The sequence below is a fragment of the Egretta garzetta genome, unplaced genomic scaffold (genome assembly GCF_000687185.1).
Source record: "Egretta garzetta isolate BGI_Z169 unplaced genomic scaffold, ASM68718v1 scaffold7, whole genome shotgun sequence".
In the NCBI taxonomy this organism is placed as follows: Eukaryota; Metazoa; Chordata; class Aves; order Pelecaniformes; family Ardeidae; genus Egretta; species Egretta garzetta.
The window spans coordinates 1,577,364-1,588,791 of NW_009260350.1; the positions used below are offsets into that span (position 1 = coordinate 1,577,364).

General features: G+C 47.9%; 1 protein-coding gene across 1 annotated transcript in view; it reads right to left on the bottom strand.

Annotated features, from left to right (window-relative positions):
- Window positions 1-11,428, bottom strand: part of RBM19 (RNA binding motif protein 19) — a 72,720-nt gene that overhangs the window by 55,305 nt on the left and 5,987 nt on the right. The window contains exons 7-18 of the mRNA XM_009642846.2: window positions 10,662-10,740; window positions 9,847-9,918; window positions 8,991-9,191; window positions 8,013-8,143; window positions 7,514-7,635; window positions 6,629-6,725; window positions 5,999-6,109; window positions 5,310-5,510; window positions 4,710-4,827; window positions 3,507-3,655; window positions 2,147-2,207; window positions 340-419 (exon numbers count right to left, since the gene is read on the bottom strand). Coding sequence (XP_009641141.1) covers window positions 340-419; window positions 2,147-2,207; window positions 3,507-3,655; window positions 4,710-4,827; window positions 5,310-5,510; window positions 5,999-6,109; window positions 6,629-6,725; window positions 7,514-7,635; window positions 8,013-8,143; window positions 8,991-9,191; window positions 9,847-9,918; window positions 10,662-10,740 — 1,422 coding nt within the window. The remainder of the gene's footprint in view (window positions 1-339; window positions 420-2,146; window positions 2,208-3,506; window positions 3,656-4,709; window positions 4,828-5,309; window positions 5,511-5,998; window positions 6,110-6,628; window positions 6,726-7,513; window positions 7,636-8,012; window positions 8,144-8,990; window positions 9,192-9,846; window positions 9,919-10,661; window positions 10,741-11,428) is intronic.

Below are 11,428 nucleotides of genomic sequence, written 5' to 3' on the forward strand. Positions count from 1 at the left end.
TAAACTCTGCAGCACTGAATACTAAGCAATATTTATTCTCATTGAGAGTAGGGGCTTGGGTCCCCAACACCTTTGCAAAGGGAACCTTCCAGAGTAAACTCATTAAATTTCAACCATTGCACATTTTCTACCACCTCCATATAGGATCAGCACTAGCAAACACTCTTCTGTATGAGGTCTTGTCCCTTTACACGTCCTCTTTCCTCACAAACCTGGCCCATTTCAGAGGCTTTTCCATCCACACAGTGTAACTCATAGCACTGACATCCTCAGCTACATTTTGAACCTCATCCAAGCCTCCGTTCACCATCTCTGGAAAGAAATCTGGACCAAGCTTACCTGGAGCCGGCGTAGGGCTTTCTGGGCGCTCTCTGGCTTCTTGTACTCCACAAATCCAAAGCCCATTGAAAGCAAAGTGCCTGTCAGAAGAGAAAGGGGACTCATCAAGCAAGCAGGAAACAGTGACAATATTAAGCAGAAGATTTAAAGACAAATCAGAAGTGCCAATTGCCAAAACTGGGGGGACAAAACCTAACACCCCAGGCGAAGGGCCAGCCTGCCCATGCCCTGACTCTGACACTCCTCATGAGCACCCCTTACTGACTTGTTTTGAGCAAGATGCTGCTCTGGAGCAGCTTGTTTTGGTGCTGATGTCAAAGAGGAGATAACCAATGTTGCATGCAAAACAGATTCTTTGCTTTGCATAATTTCAGTGCAAGGTTAAATAAAACACTAAAGTCCTATAAAACAACCGCCGGTCATCGTCAGGGTAAGCGATCCCACTATGGATACACAAACATTTGTTTATACACAGGATTATTTCCTCATGAGTGAAATGAGACCTTCACTTGGAAAATTCGCCAACTACCCAGAGAGGGGCGTGACCTTTGTTGCATGATAGCAATACGCAGGTTGCAGTTTGGTCCCCAGAGGAGACATGTCTAACCTGCAACCCCTTCAGAAGTTCATTTTGGCCAACGCTTGACAAGCCGTCAGTTACTGACCACTGCTGGGAGCTGAGCGTTTGAGATCTGTTTCAGTTTGGACTGCCACATGCTGTATTCCCCGTCACCACCAAGTGCAAGCCCTGCGTTTCATTTGAGACACAAAGCGCCTTGGAGGTCTGCAAGGCACAAAAGGAGCAAACTCTTTTATAAACCTGGGCGGGCAGCTGCCAGTTCCATGCCAAAGGAGGAGATATCTACTACACCTCCCTGCACAGCAAAGGTTTGCAGCATGCCCGGTCACGCCACACTTCTGAGGAACAAACACACTGACCATTTCGAGAGCCATAAATAAGGCTGGGTGAGGAAAGGAAAAATCCACAAGCAAAACCATAACACCCAGTTTCTACCTTCAAAACCTCAATGGCAGCTGGCTATGAGATGATCCCACATTGACAGAAGGGGATCGCTTGGTAGGTGGTATGAGAGCCTAGACTCAAATGTTGCTGTCTGGTCAAGAGCATGCCTGCAGCCAGACACATGAGCAGTACTGAAGGGTTTGCTTTATTTCTTTTTCTTTCAACGGATCAGAGTTTGCAAGCATCCCATGCAGGAGGAGTCCTGTTAAGGCAAAACCCCATAAAGCTGTGCCTAAGATCTGGAAAGAAGACACAGCCCATCTAGCCAGTGCTTGCCTTAAACAAACTCTTCCCTGTCCAGCCACCCAGAAAGTGAGTGCAGTCAATGCAACAGGCATAACCACTCGTCACCGAAGCCTGCTAGGTTTGAATCTGGCAGGCAGAAGGCAAACGAAGCCCACTCAGCAGAGCATTCAGCCAGGCATCCTTGAATATCCCGGATAAAGCATGTCATGCGCGGGTTTAATCATCACAGGGCACCAGTTCCTTTCAACTTGCATCCCGCTCTCTTCTGTGATCCTGAAGGAGTTGGCTTCTCTATCCTGATCTCAAGAGAAGGCCACGTCTCCACAAACCCCACAATTGAGCTTAACCTTCTAGACCGAACCCCAGGGTATTTTTGGTTGCTGCTTTCAGCCATTTCAACAGGCACACTTCTAGATATATTAAGGATTTCGCCAGCGAGAACACAAATGCTCAGTTAGATGAATGCTAAAGCAATGCCACACCTGAGCCCTCAGCAACCAGCGGAGGGAAGGAATTGAACAGCAACATCTAGAGTACCTGCTTTGTCTTTCTTCTTGGATATTGTGCAGCTCTTCACAGCTCCCACTTTGGAGAACGTCTGCAAGGAATTTGGACACGTGATTCAGTTCCCTTTGTCACAGGCTTACAACTCAACTGGAGTGACAATGTGGCCCTCTTCCCGAGCCAGGAGCACACACTCGCAGGCCCATCTCCCCCCATTGCACACCTGACAAGCAGTCAGTGCAGCTGTGTCTTATAAAATTATTTCTGTACAAGTACACACCCACACATGCACAGACTTTTAAAGAAATCAATGCACACAACACAAAACGTTCCCAGATATCCTCCACCACTCCTCAGAAACTGCACAGGGATCTGGGATGGCTCTGGAGGAATGCTATGGATTACAAGACAACCTCACACCCAGGTGGGGACCTTAGTGGTAGGTGACTCCTGTGATGCCCCCTGAATATGGCTCCTTCCAAAGCCACGCAGGAAGGACTGCAGAGTAGCAGGGGCTGCCCTACAGTGACAAGCCATCTATTCAACTCCTTCATAAAACTGCAGCCAGAAGGCAGAAAAAGAAGAGGGGACAAGTCCCATTCCTCCTCTGAACATTTACATTTGTCCCCAGACCCAGCTGGACCAGGGTGTCTACTAGTATCGCAGTCCCGAGGCAGAGGAGCATGGGTCCAGGATGGACCGGCACTGCACCAACATTTGTGGGCCACAAAAAGTGGCAGAGAAGGGAACTCCCAGTTACTTTCCCCTATTTTGCTATTAATATCCCACATGGCTTTAGAAATCCTGCAATCTCTCCCAAGTGTTTTGCTGAGGTAAAGTGCAGACAGCTCAATGTTGGTAGAAGCTTAGATGAAAAGTGCATCTCAGCAAAACCATTGTTTATTTCTTTATTGCCTTAACACACAAAGCAGTATCACAGCTGCACAAGTGCTTGTCCCAAGGAGAAGCATTACAGAAGGCATAGGAAAAGAGGAGTCTGAGATTTCCTACTGCCTCCACCTGTCCCAAGGTGGAATTAAACTACATCAAAACAGTTTCAGATATATCTGTCTTAACTGGTGCCTGAAACCCCAAAGCAGAGGCTCCCAGTCCCAGTACAACCCAGTGCTCCCTCATCTCCCATTAGGTCATACTGGCTGCAATTTAACTCCTTTCAACACTTTATCCTCAGCACAACAGAAGTGGAGAACAGCTTGCCCCTTGCCTTCTGCAGCAGAGCAGAGCCCTTTCCGCTAGCCCATGCTGGGAGTGGGGGCTTCACCCCATCAGCCATCTCAGTTTGGCCCTCACTCACTCACTCAACCCCCTCCCACTCCATTTGAGCAGACCATGCTAAGCCAAACCCAGACCTGCCTCCTTGCTTCTTGCTCACCTCCTTCAGTGTGTCTTCTGTGGTGGCAAAGTTCAGGTTTTTGATGAATAAGGTACACCCAGGAATGCTTTCTTCTTCCTCCTCCTCCTCCTCCTCTTCTTCCTGTGTTGTCTTCTCTGAGCCCTTTATAGCTGTGTCAGTGTCATCACCTGAAACAAAAAGAATAAGCCCCACTTTGTAAGATGTAACAAAGCCAAATTCTGGAGGAGCTTGCCCACTACCCTAGTTGATAGTTACTAGTCCAGCACGACCAGGCCACTTCTCCACTGGCTCTTTGTGGGCGGACTGGAGCAAGCTCAACACACAGTATGTGAACATGTCCCCATGAAAACTAAAATATTGCCTATTCTTTGAGTGTAGAAACTCCACAAACCTGCTTCTCCAGAACTCGCACACCCTCACATCAAACCTAGCCAGGCACCTGCCAAACTAACTGCCAAACTAACTGAAGCCTCATCTCTTGCCAATTCCTATCCGCAAGATGTGAAATAAAATCGCAACCAGCACATGAAGGAATACGATCTGTTAAGCCCAAACACATACTGAAGAGCAATGAAGAACTGCTCCCAGCACAGAGGCCGTGGTCTTAAAGAGCTTCACTATAGCATTAACACTCTCAGAGCCATGGAACCTCGCTCAGATCAAGAGCGACGCACACTATTTTGTACAAACCTTGCTTTAGGATTCTGCAAAGACAAACCTGTAAAAAGAAAACCAAGTAACCAAGCTGCAATTCAGCATTCAGCGCAACAGCTTCCACTGGGGTGCCCGAGCCCCACGATGGAGCTGTGAGTGCCTGTCCACAGCTGGGAAGTTAACAGAAACCTGGACACCGTACAGCTGACCAGTGTGCAAGTGTGCTGGTATTTGCAGTTGATCTCAGCAAGGAGGGAGGCTTTGGCAACTGCATTTTGACTCTCTCCATCCATCCATTTCTTTCTCTTCCCAACTTCTAAAATGGCTTAATAACTTCTACTGTACCTAACGCAATGAAGAGGTCTCAAAGCTATTGAGCACACATGACAGGAAGAGGAGAGACCTTTTAGAGTTCTTGTGCTCACCCTCACCTGCTTGCCCCTGCCCGCTCTCTTGCATGCTCACCCACACGCTCCAAAGGGTCAGGAACATCAGCATTGCTGCTTTACATATAAAAGAGCGGCAAAACTACCAGAGATATCTCTGTCCCAAAGTCAAAGCTCTTACCAGGTACCAGCCTTGCTTTGTCCTCCTTTTCTGGAGACTCAGGGTTTTTTTTCTGAGGGGCTGGGCTGAAGAAGACACCCATTGGAGCCCATTCCAGATACAATGGCACAGAATGAAACTGTAAAGAGAACACAGGAGACACATGAAGAGTGGAGGATAAGGCCTGAAGAAAAAGCTCTGCTCTCAGCTTTATTTTCGTCTCGGTCTGTAATGGAAAATGGCAGTGGAAAAGCTGAGCACCTTTTTCAGCTGGCTAAACTCTCTTTCACCAAAGGAGAGTCTGTATCCAACCTCACACAGGACCAGAGTCTACCATGTTCTGCACTCCTGTATTGCAAAAGGTGGAAGAAATCCTCTCCAGGACACCGAGGCTTTTCCAGATGTGTCACAGCCCCCTCCTCCAGCTGTCTTCTGCAGGTTGAGAGCCCTGCTCAGCCACTGCTGCACAAGGATGCACGAGCATCTCCCTGAACCCAAGGGACAGAGAGTAACAGCAGTGGCTCACTTCCCGCAGCAGCCCTCTGCACTCCCTTTCTGCAGCTTCACAACTAGCCAAGATCTACACTCTCCAAGCAGCTGCCTGCCCCTTGCGACACTCACCTTGGAGTAGGCCAGCCTGGTGAACGCTTGCTTGGCCTCAGTTGGCTCCAGAAACTCCACAATGGCCGTGATTCCTCCTTCTGGCAGAAGCACCCGGCCCAGGCTGCCATATTTCCCAAAAACTTCCTCCAGCTCTGCTCCGCTCGTGCTGGCAGGGAGGTTCTTTACCAGGATCACCGTTTTACTCCGCTCACCAGCAGCCTGCCACGTTTGGTGGGGGAAGAAAGGGGAGATAGGATTTAAAAAAGCAAACCCCAACATCTTACTAACTGAAGATTTCAGATCCAACACACTGTGCTCTCTCAATCCTTTCCAGGATCCAAGATGGCCAACAGCCATTTAGAAAACACTTCCTATAAGATCCACACCCCATTCCAACCTCCCTATTCCACAAATGCTCAGGTACAGAGGTTTCAGCTTCAGATCCACCCTGGTATAGACACAGGACTCCTCCTCTGCCTACAGCAAGCTGACCACCATACTATACGCTGTCATACTATGTGCTTCAACCATCCCGAGGGCAGCTGCATTTTCAAATGAACAGAACATTTCCTAACCCACATAAGGGTTCAATCCTGCAAGATGCTGAGGATTTAATTACTATTTTCAAAGAGAGCTGAGGATGCTAGGACTAGGCTGTCATATAGAAGAGGTAGGTCCACATTGCTGCCTTCAGCTGGGCATCTCACCTGACTGAAGGAATCCAGGCTGACTCCATTTTCAATGAGGAACCGGCGAATTTCTTGGACCAGCTCGGTTTCTCCCAGCGCAACCCTCACTGCCACACTGTCTTTACTCTCCTGCAGGCAAGAACATCAGTTGACAATGTGGCAAAGCTCAAAAGAGGGAAGCAAAGAGCCTGATCCAGGAAGATGCTGGGCACCTGCTGTTCCTGCTGCTCTCATAAGCAGATGAAAAGGGAATTTGGCAGAGAGCATGAAGGTAAAACGCTCCAGCTCCTCTGAAGCTCCTAGGAGTTTTGCTGTTGGAGTCATAACACTTTTGAAGGCAAAATGAAGTTTCCAGGAAGGATCTGAGCTTTAGGGCGCAAATTCCCAACACCTAGTTACATAGAAATGTAAAATTTGGTCACAGAAAAGCAAAGTGGGCAGGGGAGCTTGGGAGGGTGACTTTTGTCGTCCAGTGACAAAAAGATTGTTAGGCTCAGATCCAACAGAAAGACCACAGCACCACTCAGCCTGTATGGTGTTCGTGGATACACAGAGGCTTTTGTTGCACAAAAAGATCAGGCAGGCCCTAGGCACAAGGAAACATAGGAGAATGATCTCCCTTGCCAGCTGATCAATAACCCAACTCACATGATCCAACACTTGGCTTTTGGAAGCATTGTACTTCTGAGCAATGGCATCAGCCACGGCATTTGTCCCCACAAACAACGTGTTCCAGTTGTGAGAGCTGGAAAGAGAAAGAAGAGCCAGGTCACACAGTTCATTCTCTCACTGGTGTCTCTATCCAATGGTCCTGGGGAAAAAAAAAGCAAGCTTTGAATGCCACCATTAGCAGCCAGGAAGAAAAGCCAGAGGGAAAGAAGGGCAGAAAATCCTTAGAGATGGGTCAGGATGAGGGAGGCATGACTGAAGAGGCAACAGAAAGGCAGCAGTGCAGGCAGCTTTGCTCTTCTTCCCTAGAGGTCACTGGCTACAGCTCTGCAGTTACAAGTGGAAATTCAGATGTTGGCTCAGAGGAACACATTTTTTTTTTCAACTAGTACCCTAAAAACACAAAGCCTGTGTGAGTAAGGTTGAATTCCTTTCCCTTCGAGTTTGAAAGTATCAGCCACTTTCAAACTAATTTGTCACACAGACAGATAGAATTGCTACAAGTTTTATAAATACAGGTGATCCAGTAAAGGAGAAAGACCCAACTGATCTGAAACCACTACCCTGAAGAATTACAGCATCAGACCAACTTTTATTAGACGTCAGAGAAATAAACTCATATGAAAAGCCATTGAAAACCACATTTTCCTCAATTTCTGCTGCTCTCAATTTCTGCAGCTCACCAGAGCTACTTGGACAGAGGAATCAAGGAGGTAAGAGATAAAGGAAACAGAAAGCTGCACAGTGGATGCTTTATTTGCCTTGGTAATTTATACAGCCCCTGCAAAGACCCCATGTGCATCCCTGCCACTTGAGAATTTGGCAGGTTGTGTTGTCTTGCCCTGCTATAAGACACCTCTGTACCTGGCACTGTTGGCTTTGTCCTTGGCCTCTTTCTGCTTTTTGTAGGAGGAAGACTCTTCTGTGTCTACATCTTCTATTTTTTCCTTTTTGATTGTGGACGGTAAAAGATGCATCATTCTACCCTAGAAGAAAGGAAGAAGAGGTCCAGCAGCTCTGAAATAACCCACAAAAGGTCAGGAACTAAACAGAGTGAAAGAAATTTTCTGGCACCTTTCCTAGACAAGAAGCCTAGGTGAAAGGAGGGATCCTTCCCTCCCAAAGGAGACATTACTGCAAGTCAGAGTAGCCACACAGTGGCTCAGATCTCCTTCTCCACCTCTAGCTCAGATTTTGGTACCTCTGAGGCTACTCTACCAAAAGCAATTGCGTTCCCATACAGCAAGGCAGAAGAGACTCAACCTTTTCAGCAAAGCACAGAAGCAAACACTTGGCCACGTTACTAACAAACATTCCCACCAGCTGCAGTCCAACAGCACTGGAAAACCATCAGTCACCGTACCTGGAACACTTGTCCATCCATTTCTGCATAGGCCTTCACTGCATGCTCAGGAATCATATAGGTGATGAAAGCAAAGCCTTTGGGTTTCTTGGTCAGTCTGTCTATAGGGAAATGGATCTCCGAGAGGGGTCCTGCAAAAGGCAAGGCTTTACCATGACAGATGGCCTCGCACAGCCATCACACACTCTGAACTGACACCTCCTGGCCAAAGAGGGGAGCCAGGGAGGGCAGAGCAGCTCTGGGTATTGCAGAGGGTGTGCAGCAAGCCACCAGCCTGGCCGAGGAGCTGCTGACTGCAGAGCTGCTGGCTGCAGACTGGGCCCAGCAAAAAGCACCCCAAGTCCAGTTGCGTACTGTGTGGCAGCTCACAGGGCTTTGACACACGACACAAACAAGGCAAGCTCTGAGCAGCCACATCTACTTCAGTCAGAAATAAAGATTTCCACAAACTAACCCTCCCTCCCCCCCAGGGACACTTTAATGCCAAGATAACCTTAAATTTGTTCAACTTTGAGCTAGAGAAGGGAAGCTTCAAGCTTCCACCTGACACACCAAACATACACCCCAAATTCATGTTCATCTCAGAGATTCACCTCTTACCTGCCATATCCAGAAATCTCCTGCATGATCAGAATCACATGCAGCAGGTGCTTTTGGTTATCTTATTATCATCCCAGGAGGACTCAGAGCCTACGCTGACTGGCAAGTGCTCTTACTGTTGCATCAGAGATGCAGTGAGAGGGATGAGGGCAGATGCACACAGCAGGACACGCTTCAAGCGAAGGAGCATGGAGCCAGCACCAATGTCAAAGACAAGCAGCCACAAACTACCACATCAGGCAATAAAGATGATGGGATTCGGTCCATATCTGGGAGGTGTGGGGCACAGAGCTTTGTCCGTTCACACCCAGCAAGAAAACCTCTGTGTGCAAGGAAAGACATAGCCCTGAAAGTCCCAGTCCCACAGAGAATACTTACCATATTTAGAAAAGATCTTCTCCAAGTCCTCCTCAGTGCTAGTAAAGGGAAGATTCCTGACAAAGAGTCTCCCTGATTCAGACAAGTCCTCTTCTTCCTCATCATCCCTCTTCCTTCTCTGCCATGGCTGGTTGTCAGCTTTTGCTGTAACAGTTTCTTTTGGGGTATTCTTACATCGGAATACCTCAACGCATCGTCCACCTAATCCACAAACACATACAGAAGCACATTAGTCGCTTCCCAAGGCCACGAGCAATCAATATCAGTGTGCAAAGAGCCAGAGCTTACAGCAGTGACACAAGCAATTACAATTCCACAAGCTTTGAGCAGAACTCTGCCCGATTTAAAGAAAAAAAAAAAGGGGGGGGGGGGGGGAACTAGCTCCACAGCCTGCCTCCCTTTCAGAGAGCTCCAGCCTTTCTGCCCAATCTAGTCCACAGGCTTCCATGCAGGTATTTCCATCCTGCATATGATTAGTGCAAATATAATTTTAGCAGTTCCACTAAGGGCTAGGCCAAGAACAGGTTTCAAACACAGGCTTACAGAATCATTTGTACAAATCCCCTGCGCTATCCCAACCAGATTTAAACAATATCACTTTTATATGAAGAGCAAGACATACTTCAGGCACGTGAGGGCCAAAGAGCAACACTCACAGCTCAGTCACTTGCCAATTCTACGCTGCTCCTGACACGGCACCTGGTTTATCCCCCGTCAGCTGAGTGGAGGAAACCACCCCCACCATCTGCCTGGGAAAAACTAAAACAACGGGAGATTCTTCTGCAGTGAACACTTCAGCAGCTGAGCACCCTGCCATTGACACCAGCCAGAACAAGAAGGAACAAACAGCCCTTACCTATGTATTCTTTTTTTCGCTTCAAGGCCCTTTGCACTTCTGCTTCACTCTTCAAGTCAACAAAGATATAACCTTGGAGGAAGGAAAGGTTCAACTGAGCATCATGTGGGGAACACACAACCACTAATTGGCTAATTAAGGGTGAATTGGGCTTTCTTTAATATAGATTCCTATAGATAAAGCATTCAGCTCCCATTAAAGTTTCAATCCTGCCTGAAAATGGCCATGGCAGACTGGAAGCCTGCCTTTTAAAAGCTTATTCTCTACAGGCAAACCAAAGAAACTGACTTAACAGCTGAAGTAGGCTTTCACAGGTGTCTCCAAGAGCAAATAAAAGGTGCATCCACTGCTAGGCTATGAAAGGAAAACAGCATATAGCAAAGTTCCAGCTCTGGGGACCTGCTCCACACTCCTGATGGGTATGTCCAGTAGCCACAGCCTGTCAGGAGACCCACCTCAGCTAAAGACTGCTCTGCAGCTGATACGCACAGGTCAGCAAAGTCCCCGGGTGCTGCTGCAGCTATACCAGAGGAAAAGATCTTTCCTTGGCATGGTTTGGGATGCTTAGAAATGTTCCGGAGGCAGATCAAAGAAAAGGCTCCTGCTGCTACTCCTAAAGGAGCACAGCCAACATTATTCTGCCCATGGCATTCTACAGACAGCAACTAGGGCAGGTGAGCTGCAAAGTCAGAGAAAGGTCTGTAAAAATCGGGACAGGAGCCAGCAATTTGGAATTGCAGATGAAAAAAAGCAGAGGTGTGATTGAGAGGTCCTCTAATCCCCAGATCCAACCCCCTTCCACACATACACATTACCTGTATTTTTCCCCTGGGCATTTTTTCCTATCCGGATTGCCACTGGCTTCAGAGGCAAGAAGAATTCACGAATCTTTTGCTGCAGGAAGAATTATAATTATTTAAATAAGATCTCAGATACAGGAAGCAGCAGGTTTCAGCCTTAGGCTTTTTATATACACTATAAAAACACTACATGCGACATAGAATCATAGAATCATAGAATGTTTAGGGTTGGAAGGGACCACTAGTGGTCATCTAGTCCAACCCCCCTGCAGTGAGCAGGGACACTGCTGACTAGATCAGATTGCTCAGAGCCCCATCCAACCTGGCCTTGAATGTTCCCAGGGATGGGGCCTCCACTACCTCTCTGGGCAACCTGTTCCAGTGTTTTACCACCCTCATTGTAAAAAATTTCTTCCTTACCTCTAGCCTGAACCTACCCTGTTCTAGTTTAAAACCATTTCCCCTTGTCCTAACACAGCTGGCCCTACTAAAAAGACGTTCCCCATCTTTCCTATAGGCCCCCTTTAGGTACTGGAAGGCCGCAATCAGGTCTCCCCGTAGCCTCCTTTTCTCCAGACTGAACAAGCCCAACTCTCTCAGCCTGTCCTCATAGGAGAGGTGCTCCAGCCCTCGGATCATTTTTGTAGCCCTCCTCTGGACCCGTTCCAACAGTTCCATGTCCTTCTTGTGCTGAGGGCTCCAGAGCTGGACGCAGTACTCCAGGTGAGGTCTCACCAGAGCTGAGTAGAGGGGCAGAATCACCTCCCTCGACCTGCTGGCCA